The sequence below is a fragment of the Rattus rattus genome, chromosome 3 (genome assembly GCF_011064425.1).
Source record: "Rattus rattus isolate New Zealand chromosome 3, Rrattus_CSIRO_v1, whole genome shotgun sequence".
Lineage (NCBI taxonomy): Eukaryota > Metazoa > Chordata > Mammalia > Rodentia > Muridae > Rattus > Rattus rattus.
The window spans coordinates 212,020,210-212,038,944 of record NC_046156.1 but is presented as its reverse complement, the minus strand read 5'-3'; the positions used below and the strand labels follow the sequence as shown (position 1 = coordinate 212,038,944).

At 40.0% G+C, this 18,735-nt stretch overlaps 1 protein-coding gene across 2 annotated transcripts in view; it reads left to right on the top strand.

Moving 5' to 3' along the window:
• Mef2c (myocyte enhancer factor 2C) overlaps nucleotides 1-17,977 on the top strand; it is a 144,361-nt gene extending 126,384 nt beyond the window's left edge. For both annotated transcript variants that reach the window (XM_032899079.1, XM_032899078.1), the window contains 5 exons: nucleotides 3,897-4,069; nucleotides 5,638-5,661; nucleotides 6,552-6,681; nucleotides 7,239-7,374; nucleotides 13,179-17,977. In XM_032899079.1, the coding sequence (XP_032754970.1) occupies nucleotides 3,897-4,069; nucleotides 5,638-5,661; nucleotides 6,552-6,681; nucleotides 7,239-7,374; nucleotides 13,179-13,500 (785 nt within the window). In that variant the 3' untranslated portion in view covers nucleotides 13,501-17,977. The remainder of the gene's footprint in view (nucleotides 1-3,896; nucleotides 4,070-5,637; nucleotides 5,662-6,551; nucleotides 6,682-7,238; nucleotides 7,375-13,178) is intronic.
• Nucleotides 17,978-18,735: the final 758 nt, after the last annotated feature.

The following is an 18,735-nucleotide window of genomic DNA, read 5'->3' as shown; positions in this document are numbered from 1 at the left end:
CTGCAGTTAAATGTGACCGTGCTCTCTGGTGAATTTATCTTAAGGTGGGACAGCGGCCTCCACACACGCCAAAGCTTTCTGAGTAAGAAGGAGGTTGTGGTTTCCCAGCCAACTTAAATGCAGCCTCTTCTTAGCATAAACCACACACATGTATTCATCATTGACTTCCAAATGATAGGTTTCAATATCACTGGTCTAGGGTCCGCAGTCTCACATTCCTGAATCTATATTATGCCAAAAGAATAACAATTTGGTGGCTGGAAACAGAAATGGTTATTATACTGCTCCAAAATGCTAGCTGGCACAATATTCTAAAAATAGCAGAAATTCACTCATAAAAAATAGCATTTATTTGTCCATAAAAAATAACTTTATGCTCCAAAAATACAAGTGTAAAAAGTGTCGTGCTTAGCTGCTTAACTGCCATTTATCCTTCTTCTTTTGAAAGGACTTGGTTAATTTTCCATTTGATTGTTTATTTAAACCAGATCTCACACAGGGTTAACCTGCATGTGACACCTTAAAACTATGTAACCAATCTTCTAAAATGGTGTAATTTCCAAATAGCAGTACATATTTCAAGAACGACTCGGTTTTTTGACTTCTGAGGTGTTTACTGAGTGGAAAACCATATATGTGTGCTTCCTTTTTCCCTCCTGACTGCTGCTCCAAATCGCTGCTTTAAAATGTGGGTAGAAAGACTGGGGCTTTTTCTGGACTGTCTCTGAGTTTACCATAGACAATGTTTTTGAAGAGACATTTGCAGTCTCTGTGAAGCTTTCCACATTCTCACACTGGCCCCATGTTTGTCCTATCTTAGGACAGCACATGTCATGAAGTGGTTTTACTTCCTTTTAGCAGAATTACTCCTCCATGCAAACCAGCATCAGCATCTACCCGGGCAGGCTTTTAGTCTCTTCTCATCCGTTCAGGCTTCACTGCACTGCTTAACTGACATTTCTTCTTCTTCTTTTGAAATTACTTGGCTAATTTTCCATTTGATTGTTTATTTAAACGAGATTGCACAGAGGGTTAACATGTACGTGACACGTGACACTCTGCGCGTGCATGTGCATGTGCCTGTGTGCGTGTGTCTGTGTGTGTGTGTCTGTGTGTGTCTATGTGTGTGTCTGTGTGTGCGTCTATGTGTGTGTCTATGTGTGTGTGTGTGTCTGTGTCTGTGTGTGTGTATCTATGTGTGTGTCTGTGTGTGTCTATGTGTGTGTCTGTGTGTGTATGTGTGTGTGTGTGTGTGTGTGTGTGTGTGTGTGTGTGTGTGTGTGTGTGTGTGTGTTGTGTGTGTGTTTGTGTGTGTGTGTTTGTGTGTGTGTGTGTGTGTGTCTGTGTGTGTGTGTGTGTGTGTGTGTGTGTGTGTGTGTGTGTCTGTGTGTGTGTGTGTGTGTGTGTGTGTGTGTGTGTGTGTGTGTGTGTGTGTGTGTCTGTGTGTGTGTGTGTGTGTGTGTGTGTGTGTGTGTGTGTGTGTCTATGTGTGTGTATTTGTGTGTGTGTGTTTGTGTGTGTGTGTGTTGTGTGTGTGTCTGTGTGTGTGTGTATATTTGTGTGTGTGTGTGTGTGTGTGTGTGTGTGTGTGTGAGTGTGTGTGTGTGTGTGTGTGTGTGTGTGTGTGTGTGTGTGTGTGTGTGGGTGAGTGTATGTGTGTGAGTGTGTGTGAGTGTGTGGAGTGTGTGTGTGTGTGAGGTGGTGTGTGTGTGTGGTGTGTGGGTGTGTGTGTGTGTGTGTGTGTGTGTGTGTGTGTACTGGAGCAGGCAGCAATGCATACCACAGATGTCTCTGTCTTCCCCTTTCTTTGTCACGTAGGCGACTCTACAATTCGGTCAAAGGCCCTAACACAGAGTAATGTTCCAGGAACCCATTAAACACACAACTCCTTTGGGCTTCCTAGCTCATCCATTATTTTTCTTAGACAATATAATTTGTTTATATTTCTCTTAGTGAGAAAGGGTAAATGTATTGTTTCATATAAGGACTTTTACCATCAAACACTGTCCAAATTAACTGTAACAGATAATTTGGGGTTTGACATATTTAACTAGCTATAATTTAGCAACTTTTCTTGACGTTTTATTATAGAAGACTAATTTGTATTCGAATTCGGTACAAATTTCTTAAACAACAACTTTGTAGTTGGCACGTGTTTTGTGGGAGCTTCATTTGTTTTATTTTCATTTTGCCTCAAGATACTTGTTAATTTTTATCCATAATCCAATTGCAAGATTGAACCTTACAGAGTTTTTATACATTCAGCGCACTCACTCACGAGTCAAGGCAGATAAATTGATGGGGTCTGAAGAACACGAGTGTTTGGGACCACGTGACCCAAATATATTTTAATTCAGCATCCCCAGAGGGACAGTTTGAGGAGAAAGGAGCCAACATGGGGTAGAAGGAACAAGAGAGGGTGACTATATCAAAGTATGTTGTCTAAATGTTTGACCATGCCATAATGAAACCATGACTTTTACAATTAATATTCACGTAGCAAAATGTGTCCATACATATCTCCTTGAAACATTCTTGTGCTTTCCCTTCCCAATTCCTTGTTTTCTTTCTGACATCACTGCTATAGTCTCAAGAATCATCCACATACCTAGGCTTTCCCAAGACCACCTCCTCCAGTGCCTGTAGATGTCCAACCATTCAGGGACCAGCCCTCGATGTTCGTGTATGTTTGTACATGTTCCACCAGTATTCATTGCTTAAGTGCACAGAAGTTTCATAGCACATGGTCTCATTCTTCTGAGAGCGATAGATAGGTGTGTTTCACAGTGAGGATAATGATGGCTGTAGTAAGAAAATTTAACCGTCTCCTTTAATGATCCTTGGAAGACAACTGGCGAGTCTTCGAGGAAGCTTTATTGAATCCAGCAGTGGGTTTCTCCTCTTCTCCCTCAGGAAACCAACAGCTTTCCAGGTTGGCTCTTACTCCCCTTCAAGATGCCTTTCCTACCAATTCCTTAGCTCCTTCTATCGGGGGTAGCGTGTGTTAACTGTGGGAAATGGAGGCTCTCAAATACCCACTTTGTTAGGAGGAGGCTAAATATCAGATTCTAAAAGAACCTTAAGTCGTCACAATTAGTGACTCTCCCTGTGTCTGAATGAGTCAGCACTTCCCCGGAGGCACCAAAGCTCCAGGGCCTGAAGACTGTCACTTTGGAAGATTTTCATGAGCAGGAAATCGAGCAAGGCTTCAGGCTGTGCGCTGAATGAACTTGGTGAGGAGGGGCAAACTCCAAGAAAGACCATGGAGAGAGAGAGAGAGAGAGAGAGAGAGAGAGAGAGAGAGAGAGAGAGAGAGAGATCACTTCAGAGTGGAGGAGAGTAAAGAGGAAAATGTGTGTACAGTTTTGCCTCCTCCCGCCCGCCCTAGAAATTACAGCCTTGGTGCCTTGTCCCTTCTTCATCTAAGGACACACAGACACACAGAATAAAACCCAAACCAAAGAACTGAAAGAGTGAGTCACTCTAGCAGCCTCCGCCAAACTCGTCAATTAAGGGGAGGACTGCTTCTGCGCTTTTCTTAGATCCTGAACTGGCTGTCTCACTTTCTTCCGGGGGGACAGAAATAATAGTAATAACAATAATAACAATAATAATAATAATAAATTTTAAAAGCATATGATATTCAGATTTCTGATCAAGTTAACAAAGATTTGCTTTCTTATTAAAAAAGTTTGTAATATTCTTTCAGAGGTATAAGAAACAATTAACTGGTAAGGGGGAGCTGCCTTTCATGACGAGGTTAAATCAGTCAGCCTTCATGTGTTGATTTGTATGACAGCTAAGCTTACCCTTTTATCCTCATATAGGCTGTTCTTTAAAAAAAAACATGTGAGCCTCGATTTCTCCCTGAGCTCTGTCATTGCTTGTGTTGACAGGGAATGGATACGGCAACCCCCGGAACTCACCAGGCCTGCTGGTCTCACCTGGTAACCTGAACAAGAATATACAAGCCAAATCTCCTCCCCCTATGAATCTAGGAATGAATAATCGTAAGCCAGATCTCCGCGTCCTCATCCCCCCTGGCAGCAAGAACACAATGCCATCAGTGGTAATGCACAATTCTGTTCTTAATACATGCTGATAGTATCTAACTGTATCTACTAATTGTCTAAATATGAACTTTGTATGACATCCCAGACAATTAGCACTACGGACTGAGGGTGTTTTTAATCGTATTGATGGGGTCGTAGTCACTAATTTTGCATTTTCCTTTCCTATACTAAAAATTCCAATAAACTCTTCTTCAGAATTGTCTTTCTGAAATAAGGATAAGCCTTTCTTCCTAGGCTGTCTGTTTATGCTTAGAAAAATAATTCTAGCCCTGATCAAATCATATTCTATAGGAAGAGTAATTATGAGACGTTTCATGAAAGAATTTTTACATTATTGGGCTATTTATGTTCTCAGGATGCTGGCTGACAGTCAAAAATACTTTCCCTGATTTCTAGATGAAATATCTTACATTCATTGGAAATCCTTTCTTAAATATCACTTCTTTAATATCTAATATATCATATGTCTTTGCATTGTCTCAGTAAATCTTTGCCTCTTTTATTTTATGAAAATTACTCTCAGAAGCCAAGAAATTTTGAGAACCAATGTTACATTTTAAACCAAAATAAAAAAAAAACGTAGTAGCATGCTTTTCAGTCAAAATATAGAGATAGAAAATATAAATTTAAGCATGTATAAAATCTCATGCTGTATCATTTCTTGCTCTGAGACTCATGCTTAAGATGAAAAGAATATTATGGTATCAAATTCAAAAACAAAGGTAGGTAGGCACATAGATGAGACAGGGAGAGAGGGGGTAAGGGGGGGGGACGACAGAATGTTCTCCCAGTCAGCAAAACTTAACAATGAGAACATGTATAACAAAGACTTAAGCAGATAGATTTAAATTATTCCACAAACATTTCTTTCTTTCTGTTTTGTATTGCTTTTTTAGAATTCTTTGCTTTGTGCCATGCTCAGGAGTAAAATAGCCCTATGAATTGATTGGTTTATTACTATATTCATTTTGTGTATCTAGCTAAAATCAAATAACATTCCCCTTAGAAGAGGCTGGGACTAAGAAACAAAACCTCCCAAGTGATGCAGTCAGTGTGGGGCAGGCGTGCCAAGCAGTGTCTGTCAGCAAATTTATCCCACATTCCTTAAACTGACATGTTCCCATGGATTTTCTAAGTGACAGATCAGCTCGTTCTCTATCTATCTCTCTCTATCTATCTATCTATCTATCTATCTATCTATCTATCTATCTATCTCTGACTGTCAGGTATAACTCCCTTTCCCTCTAGCAAGTAGGGTTTAAAGTACATTCCTGTTATCCTTTTATCAAATACGATGCACAACAGGAAACAGGGAGACACTGACCTGTGCTACAAGCACATAGATAGAACCAGATAGACCATCGTCAGGTATGAGAGGAACACCTCCCTACAGAACAAAGAATGTCTTTGTTAAGGAGTTGTCTTTGGCATCCGGTTTGCAAAGCTGTTTAAACTGTTGTGTCTGTCAGAAAATGCTTTTCCTTTTACTGGAAAGATTTTCACAGTTATAAATATTTACAGACACTAATTAATAAACTCCTTCCCTCCTTCCCCATGCTCTCAGTCTGAGGATGTGGACTTGCTGTTGGTAAGTGGGAAGGAGGTGTCCCTCGAAGGGCATGTTCGGGAAGACGACAAAACTCATTCAGTGAAAGGTGCTAGCTGTGATCAAATGCAAAGATTTTACAGCTTACCTCACTGAAAGAGGGTATTGATTATGCTTAAACACCACTAGATTCTAGGATCACTGACGGCCTGTGGAAAAGCATACCTGGTTTCTCTGGGCCTTTTTCCTCTGTCTCCACCTTTTAACTAGAGGCCATATTTTAAATAGTAAGACTGAACTTACTCTAAAATCCAGACACAAAAATGTGTCTTTAGTTATTAAACAGTAAAACGCTTATTTTTTCAAGATTTAAAATAGCATTATTTTAAGCGCCTGCATCTTTTACCTCCTGGCTATCAGGAGTTAAATACTGGCATTAGCTACTTGGCCATCTTTTTGTAAGGAAGTTTAGAAGCGGAAGAAAGTGGTCATAGCGCCACCTGCTGGTAATAAGATAGCATGAAACCATATCTGTCAGCTCTGCTGTACGTAGAACCGATCATAAAACCCACCGTGGTTGATTTTAATTTTTTAATTTGCATTTGAATAAAAACTGAAACAATAGCAGTACAGTATACATATTTCATCAGTTCTCAACATAGTCTGTTTTTACCCATAATAAAGCTATGGTACTTGTTACTAGTTCAGTTGCCTAGGAGATACTGATGTAATGGGTTACTATGGCAACAGCTGGTCTCTTGAAGGATTGTAAATGATAGGGGTTGGCAGAGTTCATAGAGACACATGTTAAATGATTAATTTCATGAGCTTTGTACCAACTTATTTCTTTATGTGAAAAACTAATAGTGAGACCTAATGTTTTTAACTTTTTAAAATCTGCCACCAATAATGTCCTTTTATTACTTTAAAAGAATCAAAGGATAAATAACTCCCAGTCGGCCCAGTCATTGGCTACCCCAGTGGTTTCTGTAGCAACTCCTACTTTACCAGGACAAGGAATGGGAGGATATCCGTCAGCCATTTCAACAACATATGGTACCGGTGAGTAGCTTTGCTATGTGCAAGTATTACGGTAAACACTTTATAAAGCATATTTTAAAAGTAATTTTCCTTGCCCTGTTGGGACATCATGTGGTGCCCGTGTCCAGAATGCATGGTACCAGCACCTCTGTCTTATGTAGTTTTCCACAGTGCTCCTTTATAAGTGCTGGGAAGTTTTATTTACCCAAATTGAGTTCAATATTTTGAGGAAACTGAGCTACTACTTCTTTAATGTAGCAAAAAGCTCACTTTCTTGAGGATTTTTAATGTAAAGCCTATTTCTAGACCATAAAATATATAAATGCTTTACCCTGTTAAGCACAGTTAGTGTAATACACTAACGTTTGAATCTATTGTGGCATTCTTACTCGGATGGATAATATTTTTTTCTTCTTAAATTCAAATTATCCCCGGTGTTTTATTTCCTGCTTTTCTCAGATTGAGAACTTTGACTCGAGTATGTTTTAGAAGTTGAAACTGTTTAATTTTGCTTACCGTTCGACAGTCTCCACACTAAGTGTCTCTCCTTGCCTGCCTCCTCTCTGCTCCCCGTCTAGAGTACTCTCTGAGCAGCGCAGATCTGTCATCTCTGTCTGGCTTCAATACTGCCAGTGCGCTCCACCTCGGCTCCGTCACTGGCTGGCAGCAGCAGCACCTACATAACATGCCGCCATCTGCCCTCAGTCAGTTGGGGTAAGCAACAGTTATGCTTTTAAGCAATACTTATATCATAACCAGAGACTGTCTTTTAAATGACAAAGGCCTGTCTTTAGCAATGTGCTTTCGTGTCCATTAAGGGGTATAACATTTTATTTCTGGGAAAGCCACTTTCCAGTCACCTATTTCAAGTAGCTTAAATACTCCTTCCCCTGTTTGTCAGTGAAGGGCAAGCGCTAACAGTGAGGCACAACCAATGTAGTCTTTCCTTAACGGTCGAGGGTCTGTTTCCTTCTACTTCTGTCAGCAGTGGCGGTTTGGGTTAGATTTCTGAAGTTTTTGTGGAAAATTTGAAGGTGTTTATAGTTATAATTCTTTACATTTTTTGGGCTAGGGTTCTCATTTAGTACAAAGTACATGATTTCCTCTCATGTGGACAGTTCATAGAATCAGCTGTTGAATTTCTATATGGGCTTTAAATATGTGTAACATATATAATAGCATAGTTGTCTAGCTGTAGCCATTGTGTTAAAATGTATGCACAAATACTAATTAGCACATGCAATACTAATTACTGAATATTGGGCATAAAAATAACTTCTGATGTTTTCTGGTCAAAGTATGTATCTTTCTGCCCCCTTGTGGTTGCTTTGAGATATATCTTTGTCATAGATGACTTCTGTCATTTTTCTGTAGAGAAGTTCAAACTCAAAAGTGCCCTGAATTCACAATTTGCACCCCTTCATATAAGAGTTATACCTGACATCTCAGTTTAATTTGAGCTAATAATTCCATAACTCAGTTAATCTTCAAAAGAAAGTGGGATAGAGCAATTTAAAAATAAATTGTGTTATTTTAGAAAGATCCTACATACACACCCCACTTTCAGTTTCATACTAAGCCATTTTAGTGACCGATTAGTAATATTGACTACTAGTCTTGTATCTGAATGCCTAGGGAGGCAGGAATGCAAAGAGGCGTCAGTGTTACTATAACTTCATTGTTCCTGTCCCTTCTTGGCTCCCCTCCCCCACTGAGCATCATTCAATATTGATATAACATAGATCAGAGTCCAGAGACACCACTGGACAGTCACTGCTTGCTATGGCCATCCCTCTGACGGATCGCTGGAGTCGTGTGAACATTAAGGATATATGAATGTTCTTAACATGTTTCACATGTTACATTTTTGCAATGAGTTTCTCTTTTTAAGACATTTAAAATTTCCCTCCAGTGCTAATTATGTAAGTAGGTTCTGGTTGCAATAGCTTTTTTTTCTGGAAATTGCCATTGAGTACGTAATACCATCCACACAAGTTTCTATAGGTATTCATAGCATTACACTGGTCAACTTCTTGTCAGTAATAAAATGAATTGTTCATTTCTCTTCTTTCACAAAATTCACCTATCATAGTACTAAATTCCATCATCCTGCAAGATATTATCCATGTCAAAAGCCCATAATGATCAACCAGATGGCTCAATGTTAGCCATTGGTGACAAGCACCAAACCTCACGTAACAACCCTGAAACACGTTTGCTTGGATCCACGTGGTAGAAGAACTGTGTACTGTAGGTGTCCATACAATTGCACTCCCATACACAGAATAAAGAAATACACAATAAACACTTAAGCCACGCCACTTCGTTAGAACACCGCTTTTCTTTTGCTTGTAACACCAGATAATTTTTAATTATGAATTATACATATATTTGTTATTTTGACCAAACCCACAATTTAAAAACCTATCACATGGAGGAAATATTTCTGCTAGGTTTAAATGAAGAGGGAGCGATGGAGCCCAACACCCAAGGAAAGCTGGGTTGAAGCAGCCAAGGACTCCATCCCTACCGTTTCTTTCTGAACCAAATCGCCTGCATAGCTTGACTTTAGTGTATGATGTGCACGTGCTCTTAATCCCTTCCCTACACCTCAGAGTAAGAGCATGACCTCACCGTCAACACCACCCCCTCTTCTGTCACTGTACCTGTTCTCCCTACCAATGGCTTTTGAAAGGTGTCCTCAGACACGGTCTCGTCTCCATGCAAACTGTAGAAAACCCCAAGTTCTAACGTTTCTGTAAAATAAAGTATATAAACTGTTTTAGTTTCCAAGAGAATGAATCAGTCAAGGTTAAAGGGATTGATGTTTCCCGAGTCAAAGCATCCCAGGGACGTGCGCTTCGTGCTCATTCTCTGCATAGGAACTATATTTTCAGCAAAGAATGGAATCAATTTTAGCTCCACTAAAGTCAGTACTCCCAGAAACCTAAAATGGCCACTAAAATTCTCTCTCCAAACTGCACAAGTAGAATAGAACTCTTTATGTTTGTCTGTGGAAAGAAGTTCACTTCATCCTTTACAGCACTACCCACAAGGCAAAGCTTTATAAACTATGGAGCATGCGTTTTATGCATTGAACTTACACGATGAGTACACACTAATTTCATGTAGAAAGATACGTGCCTGGAGAGGAACTCAACATTTTACAGGAACAACCCTTGACTTTCAGATGCTTTTTGATTGCTGTCTAGAAAAGGACAACCCACTTTCTGGACAGTATTTTCCAGAAAAGGGACAACATTTTTTGTTCTTGTTGATGATGACAAGACTCAACCCATACTGAGAAAGGAGCTGGGGGCAGAGGGGAGATTGAGTAAATACTACTCTTAAAGGTTAGGCGCGAGGACTGGGTGTGGTCCCCAGTTAGTGTCTATTCAGCCTGTACTAGGCCAGCCAGGGCTGCAGAGCCTGGTCAGATGATGCCTCAGCAACCACAGGTATTTACAAGGCTAGCAGAAGATTCAGAACAGCCATGTCAGAATCCAACACCCTCTCCTATCCTCCTCAGGGACCTGCACACATGTGCCCAAACTCACACAGAGACATACACATATGCACATCAATAAAAACAAATGAATCTTTTTAAAAAAAAATTAGGCTGAGTGATGCATGCACACCTATAATCCCAGCACTTAGGAGGCTGAGACAGGAGGATGAAACGTTTGAGCCCAGGCTGGCATATGTAATGAGACTGCCTCACAGGGAGGGGAAAGCTAAATAGAGTAAGAAAACCTAATTTTATTGGGGTGTCAGAGTGAGAGGAACTTAAATAAAGCTATCCACATTTTATCTCTGAGCAATCTGAAGGAACGGTAGCTTTCTCAGATTAAAACGCTACATAGCGGGGTCAGAAGTAGCTCAGAGGACGTGACAAGGTACCGACGTGCCTGACCCGCCCTCCCCCTACCTCATTCTCACTCGCACCTGTAGTCTCAAGTCTCACAATTATCTGTGGCTGTATTTCGTTCGCGAGAACAAGCTACCGTATTACAGTTAAGTGATATTAATGCTGCCTACTCTTGGCAAGAAAGTAGCTCTGGTAGCAGAGATGGCCAATCTGTTGCAGTCCATGCCACAGTGAAGTGAATTTGAGATGAAGGCACCGTGTAGAGCTCTGGGCTGCAGACTTAGTTCCAGTAGCTACCCAGCTCAGAATAAGTCTGTGTTTAGGTGTAAATGAAATCCCGCCACCAGAGAAGGTGTTCCAGTCATGGTAAAGAATTACCAACAAATAGACGCTCCGTCTTTTGTGGGGAGCAAGACACTGTGAAACTTCTGCGTGGCCACTGATATTGGGAACGGGGACAAAGGAGAGGTTGTGATGACATCAAAGACACGTCATCTCATTCTTATTACTTTCAACCTAATTTATATAGACGAGTTACCTATGGAACCCTACTCACTGAACTTTTAGGAGGTTCCCACTCTGTTGTGTTTAGAGGAGTGTAAGCTGAATGTCCCAGAGTGAAGGAAAGTATTTATTGATAAGCTGTGTCACTTCGAAGCTCCTTATTGGCATTCATTATTAAGCGCTGGTGTGATCCACGGCAGAAGCATTTAGTTAAATGTTAGTGAAATGGCTTTTCTTACCCAGAGCAGGAAAACTCTTCTAAAAGTCAAAAGAGGATTTCCTCAAACATCAAAATGAGTTGTGAAGTAACTTTGAGCCAGTATAAAATAGTTCACTATTATGGAGCCTTTGAAATACAGGTGTTCTCCTGTCTCCCACCTTAATACGGCTTTGATTTAAAGACAATTTAATTAAAAGTCTTAGAAAATCAGAGAACTAATATAGACTAAAATAATAAGCTTCAGATAAGTAGTTCCACGGATAGACAGAGATTGAAAACTGTGTGCACTGGGATTGGCATCTGTATCTGAGTGTGCAGACTGCCTAAACCAGAAGGCCTCGTTAAAGCAGCAAAGAGCCCCCTTGATAATGTCCTCCATGTTAGCTCATTTACTAATAAGAAGGGGAAAGTCATCCCTTGCCAGTAGGTGGTGCTTTTGTATAAAACATTACTCAAAGATAAATTCGTTTCTGACTAATTTTCTATCTCTGTACATCTTAACCCTGTGTCACATCCCCCAAAGTCCAGCCCCATGTTATCCCACTGCAGTCTCTGAAATGCACTCGCTGTTCAGAAAGACACTAGCCCACACGTAGTTCTCTCCGTTAGGGAGCAGCATACTTGCATGCATTAATAGGTAGGCTTGCTTCCTTTTGTTTAAAACCGGTGTCTCTGTACATATAATTATTTTCCGCGAGTATCCCGCAATTAAAGAGACTGCAGTACCTTCTTGATGGTGTAGCTGGATCAGATTGACTCTGGATGTGCATGTCATGAACCAAGAACAAAGCAAAACAGAGAAACAAACAAAAATTGTAATGCTGATGCCACAGTGAGCACGGTTCGGCCTGCTCAGTCACCGATCCCCAGTCCACACTTAAGACTTAAAGCTTTTCTCTGAGGCTAACTGTTGTCCAGAGTCTCCCAGAATGCACTGTCTGCAAATCAGTGATGATTAGAGCCATAGTGATGGCACACTCCTCCTTCTTCTCCACATGCTTTCCTTCACAAACAACAGATCCACCAGTTAACATTATTATAAATAAGACAAGCGTTACCTTAAGCACCCATCGTCACTGCTGCTTAGCCCTGTTAAGATTAAAGGAATTGGGAACTACAGACAGGATTTTCATCCTAGACAGCTGCAAATGATAAAGTCCAGCTAGGTATCAGTTTTAGGGAGAAGATTTTTGAACCAGTTTTTAAATTTTCTGCATATAATATTCAATCTTTCTCCCTCCTTCCCCCCCAAGCCTGACATCAGTTATATATAATTATACGGCGTTTGATGTGTTCTGTTCATTTGAGATTCTTACTGTTCGTTTTCCCTTAGTAATATATATCTCCAGTTATATGGGCATATCAGTGGGAGAGAAATTCTTATCAGTAATGGATTTTTTTTTTAAAATAATCTCAAATACACAGACATTGATAAACCAAGAGAGTGCCATTCAAAGTCAAACACTGTCTCCCAAGGTTCAGAAAAGAACGGAACTAGTCTAGGGGGAAAGTCCATGAACGCAGAATGACTTTTGTACCGTGTCTTAATCCTTTATGAAAGGGTAGCCTATACAGTTACAGAGTATTTATCTATACAGTTACAGAGTATTTATCTATACAGTTACAGAGTATTTATCTATACAGTTACAGAGTATTTATCTATACAGTTACAGAGTATTTATCTATACAGTTACAGAGTATTTTAGGAGCTGGAGATGACCCCGAAGCCTGGGCCAGCTAAGTGGTGTATTTACCACCAGGCAGGAGCATTCTCGTCTCTAGGCGGTGCCGCCCCGCCGTGCCTCGCTGCACTGTGGGCACGCACTGGAGTCTATGCAAGTCTTTTAAGCTGCTGTGTTTGTAATGTGAGTTCCTGGGGCCTGCAGGCCTCCTCCATCTGTAACTGGGTTTCCTTTCCTCCTACAGAGCTTGCACTAGCACTCATTTATCTCAGAGTTCCAATCTCTCCCTGCCTTCTACTCAAAGCCTCAGCATCAAGTCAGAACCTATTTCTCCTCCTAGAGACCGCACCACCACCCCATCGAGATACCCACAGCACACGCGCCACGAGGCGGGGAGGTCTCCTGTTGACAGCCTGAGCAGCTGCAGCAGTTCCTACGACGGGAGCGACCGGGAGGATCACCGCAACGAATTCCACTCCCCCATTGGACTCACCAGACCTTCGCCGGACGAAAGGGAAAGTCCCTCAGTCAAGCGCATGCGGCTCTCTGAAGGATGGGCGACATGATCCCATTATTACTTAATAGTTTTTTTTTTCTTGCAGTGTGTGTGTGTGCTATACCTTAATGGGGAAGGGGGGTCGATATGCATTATATGTGCCGTGTGTGGAAAAAAAAAAGTCAGGTACTCTGTTTTGTAAAAGTACTTTTAAATTGCCTCAGTGATACAGTATAAAGATAAACAGAAATGCTGAGATACGCTTAGCACTTGAGTTGTACAACAGAACACTTGTACAAAATAGATTTTAAGGCTAACTTCTTTTCACTGTTGTGACCCTTTGCAAAATGTATGTTACAATAGATAGTGTCATGTTGCAGGTTCAACGTTATTTACATGTAAATAGACAAAAGGAAACATTTGCCAAAAGCGGCAGATCTTTACTGAAAGAGAGAGCAGCTGTTATGCAACATATAGAAAAATGTATAGACGTTCGGACAGACCCGGCAAGGGGTGGCCACTGGTTAATGTTAGGAACATGCCGGTCACCTAACATCTGAGCACGCTCACAAACCTGCAGGCATATATCATTGGCGTATGGCACTCATGCAAAAGGATCAGAAACCATTCAAAGAGGACCATACCCACTTTAAAAGAAAAGGAAAAAAAAAAAGTGTGGTGTTTGAGAGCTAACGTATTTAATTAAATAAATAAATCTGGGTCTGCATCTCTTATTAAATAAAAATATAAAAATATGTACATTACATTTTGCTTATTTTCATATAAAAGGTAAGAAAGAGTTTGCAAAGCATTTGTGGCTTTTTGTAGTTTACTTAAGCCAAAATGTGTTTTTCCCCTCAATAGCTTCGCTACTATTTTAAACAGTCCTGTAAACCCCACCAAGGACTTTTTGTATAGAAAGCACTACCCTAAGCCATGAGGAACTCCATGCTTTGCTAACCAACATAACTGTTTTCTCTTTGTAGAAGTTTTGTTTTTGAAATGTGTATTTCTAATTATATAAAATATTAAGAATCTTTTAAAAATCTGTGAAATTAACATGCTTGTGTATAGCTTTCTAATATATATAATATTATGGTAATGGCAGAAGTTTTGTTTTCTTAATAGCGGGAGGGGGGTATATCTGTGCAGTTGCACATTTGAGTAACTATTTTCTTTCTGATTTCTTTTACTCTGCATACATTTTATAAGTTTGAGGTCAGCTGTCAAAAGGATAAGCTGTGGGGTTAGAACATACTACATTGTAACATCCTGAATTGTTTTTAAAACGTCAGCAAACTATCGGGTCAACTGACATCCATTGTATATACTGATTGGTTTCTTTCCAACTATTTTTTTTGTTTTGTTTTGTTATTTTTTTTTCTTTTCATTTTATCAAAAGCAGGGCCCCTTTCAGATCTCTCCATTTCACCACACATCTTGGAATTCTGTAAGTTCGTATGCTAACTTGCCCATATTCTAAATTCACATAGTTCATTTTCAGCCTTGAATTTGATGTTTCTTAGAAATATGCCCAGAGTAAGAAGCTGTGTTGGAGCATAAGTCCTGCAAGCCGGGGCCCTAGGAACAACCAATGTGCTTTACTTGATGGCTAAGTTACAGAGTTCCTGAGAACAATGTGAAAAGACTGGGTGCTGGAGAGGAAGGAAACAGTTAAAGGATAGTTACTTGGTGTTCCCCTTCATGACTTTAACTGACCCATAACAATCTTGTCAGCAGTGTAGGACTGTCAGTACCCCCAATGTCACTTCTGCGTAAAGCATGTATGTCACCTATTTTTTCTTCAATAAAGAGATTCAACAGCCATTTCAAGAAATCCCATTTAAAAAAAAAAAAACACTTTCTCTATGTCCCGTTTTTCGATTTCAAGATAATTTAACTCTTGTCTAATATTCATGTGTAAGGGATTAATTTTCAGACCCCTTAAAAAAAAGAGAGTGCCATAAAGAGTCAATATATAGTGTGGAAGTGATATTTCAGGCTAGGGATGACCCCCTTCTCTTGGAATGTGAAGATCTGTCTATTCATCCTGTCGTCAATACTGACATGCAGAACAAAGAATGCACTAGTATCAGTCACATGTAGGTCACGTGTAGGACGTGCTTATCCAGTTTTTTCCCTTTTACCTGCATAATTGCTACGTGTTTCTCACTGTAAAAGGCTGCCGCTGGGTGGCAGAAGCTGAAAGACCTTATTAACGAGGCTCTATTTTTCTTACCTTGATCTGCAATCCAGAATTAGACCACAATGCACCTTCGGTTGTGTCCGTATAGGATGCTAGCCTGCCTTGTAGTAATGTTTTATATATTAAAAACAAAATAAAGACATCAACCATTTCATATATATTCCACTACTAAAGGTATCCATGGAACATGAAGACTAGTGTTTATGCAGAAGCGAAACAGGAAATCATCCTGACAAACACGATTTTACCTGCACACCCGTTTGCATGGTCACATGTACACGCAAACACGCAGGTAAAGTGAAAGAGCAAACCCGACATTGTTCCCGTTCTGGACGTGATCCCATCCCGAGAATCCATGTTTATAACTTGCCGTGTGTTAAATATGCAAGCATAATCACAAATGTCCCTTGTCGTTTCGAAATGCACTTGTTCATCACCATCAATGGAATCTTACCAGTGGGTAGGGAAAGGGTCATATAAAAATATGAAGAAATAGCCATATTAAATTTCTACCTGCCATTTGCCTCAGCAAACAAAGCGAGCGTACGTTTCTAAGGCTAAAGATAGAGCGAGCTCTGTACCAGCAGAAGCATCCTCTATTTATAGCAGCTCTGACAATAGTTTTTTTTTTTTTTTTTTTTTTACAAACTCAAGAAGAACAGATTCACTTGAAAAGTGGATGCCAGTCACCTGGTTCCCACCGCTGCCTTCAAAGCAGCAGCAGATAGCAAAGGGATACTCTAAGATCTGTAAAGGTGATTTAACGAGAAGCACAATTTTTATTGTGACCAGTCATGTTCCAGAAACAGTCACTGTCTACCTTTGCCCTTGCCTTTTCTGTAACTTGGCCACTTACTGTATTTGCAAATCTAGTGTAGATTTTGATCACACAAACTTCTTTGGATCCAGAAGTCTGGGGCAGAGCGCTGGGGGATTATAATTTTGCATTACCTGGCCGAGAGTAGCATTTTAGCCAACAGTCATCATTGCAAGTAGGAGGGAGCGTAGGTGGCATTTTACATGGCTGCAAGTGTTGTCATACCGGATCCTACTTTAAAACAGTTTCGGTAGCAGTAAGCTGAGAAATACTGGTGACGGTGTCGCAGCCTGTGCAAGTCGCACGGCCCGTGTGGTGTACACATCGCGCGCAAGCAAGCCATTCAGTCTGTGGATTGTGCACATTGGCGTGTGGAGGCTGTTGAATTCAACCTTTTTTAAAATTGTGGTTTTTAGTAAAAAACGCTTATTTTTTCCCGAAGGTGGGATTTAATGTTTTGTAATGATGAATATGAAAATGCCTGTCATCTTTAGATCATTTAAAGGTTAACTAACGTGAGAATTTCAAAACAAATTTCAATACACTTTTGAAAAGCGTGTCTGCCCTCTCACACGTCTATGTATTTGGTTTTGGACACACTCACCCTTTTTGAGATAGCATTTTGCTCCCTTGATCCCCCTTGTTTTGTTTTTTGCTTTTTGTTTTGTTTTGGGTTTCTTTTTTTTTCCGCCCCTTCAGAGAGTAAAAGCGTTGTATTTCGTTCTTTAAAAAAAATTGTTTAAAAGAAGCCACTTGAACCTCCAGTAAAGGCTGTTGCCTAAGCAGGGCATACTTCGTCTGTTCTTGTCTGTGCCATCTGCTATGGTGTCGTCGGTTACATGGCGTTAATTTCCTGCCACTACAGATCTTTTGAAGATTGCTTAAATGCTGGTGTCTGTTAGAATCCTTCAGACTTACAGATGTAATTAAAGGCTTTTCTTACTATGTTTTAACCAAAGATGTGGAGCCATCCAAGCCGCATTATCTTCTGCATTAAATTTGTCCATCTTGGTTATTCATAATCGGGTATTGCATTTTGCCTTCCCTGTTCATACCTCAAATTGATTGATACCTCAATTTAATTCAGAGAGGTTGGCTAAGCGGTGGATTCTGGCTGTGGTTTGAATGCGTCAGTGCACTCTTAGAGTAAGCAGACAAGGGTCACCGTAGGCATCGAGCTTGGATTGCTTCAGATGGTTTGCCGTACCGTTTTTCTTCTTTTTCCTTTTCTGGGGACTTGTTTCCATTCAATGACAATAATTAAAATAGCTTGTAAATGAGGGCATACAAGCATTTGCAACAAGTATTCCAATAGAGGCTCACAGCGGCATAAGCTGGACTTTGTCGCCACTGGATGACAAGATGGCATACCTAAGCTAACCACACGCGTGTATCTCAAGGGACTTAAATTCAGCTGTCTGTAGTGAATTCAAGTGGGAAATGTTCAAAAGTTTCTCCTGCTGGAAATAAGGTATAATTTGTATTTTGCAGACAATTCAGTAAAGTTACTGGCTTTCTTAGTGATACAGTGTCTGTGGTGCGTTTTTTTTTTAATTAATGTTTTGCTGTTTAAATTTATTCCACTTTATCGTGTTTTTTTTTTTTTAAAGCAGCCTTTCCCCCAAGTACAAATGAGCTTTCTCAGTTTTCAGCTCAAAATGTATGGAAAGATGGGTATGTGTGGGAAGGTGTGAATTGGGTAACAGTTCTTAAGATAACGCAATATTCAGCCAGTGTGGGAACTTGAAGCTTTTTACAGACTAGTTCAGCTTCTTTCTCAAAGTAGTTCCCTGAAGATCTTTGCTTGTCTGTTGACAGAACTTGCCAGGTTCTTCACGATAAGCACTCGAGTGAAATAAATCATTGTTTAACTAAAATGTATAGAATGTGTTTTTAGAAGCCTTTCTTTTTTTAATCAAAATGTTTAAAAAAAAAAAAGTTGGAAACAGGGGCTGGAGAGATGGCTCGTTGATTAGAAGTTCTTCCAGAGACCCTGAGTTCAATTCCCAGAAACCACATGATGGCTCACAACCATCTGTGGTGGGATCTGATGCCCTCTTCTGGTGTGTCTGAAGACAGCTACAGTTACTCACATACATTAAATAAAAAATAAATAAATAAATCTGTTTTTAATATTGGAAACATAAGCTTATATCTAAATATTTGAAATTTAAAACAGCAGATTCATACAGACATTGTTAAAACTACACATTATATACATTACCATAATCCAATTATAATTTCTAAAATGAGCGTCCTTGAAGAGATCAATATGAGTTGAT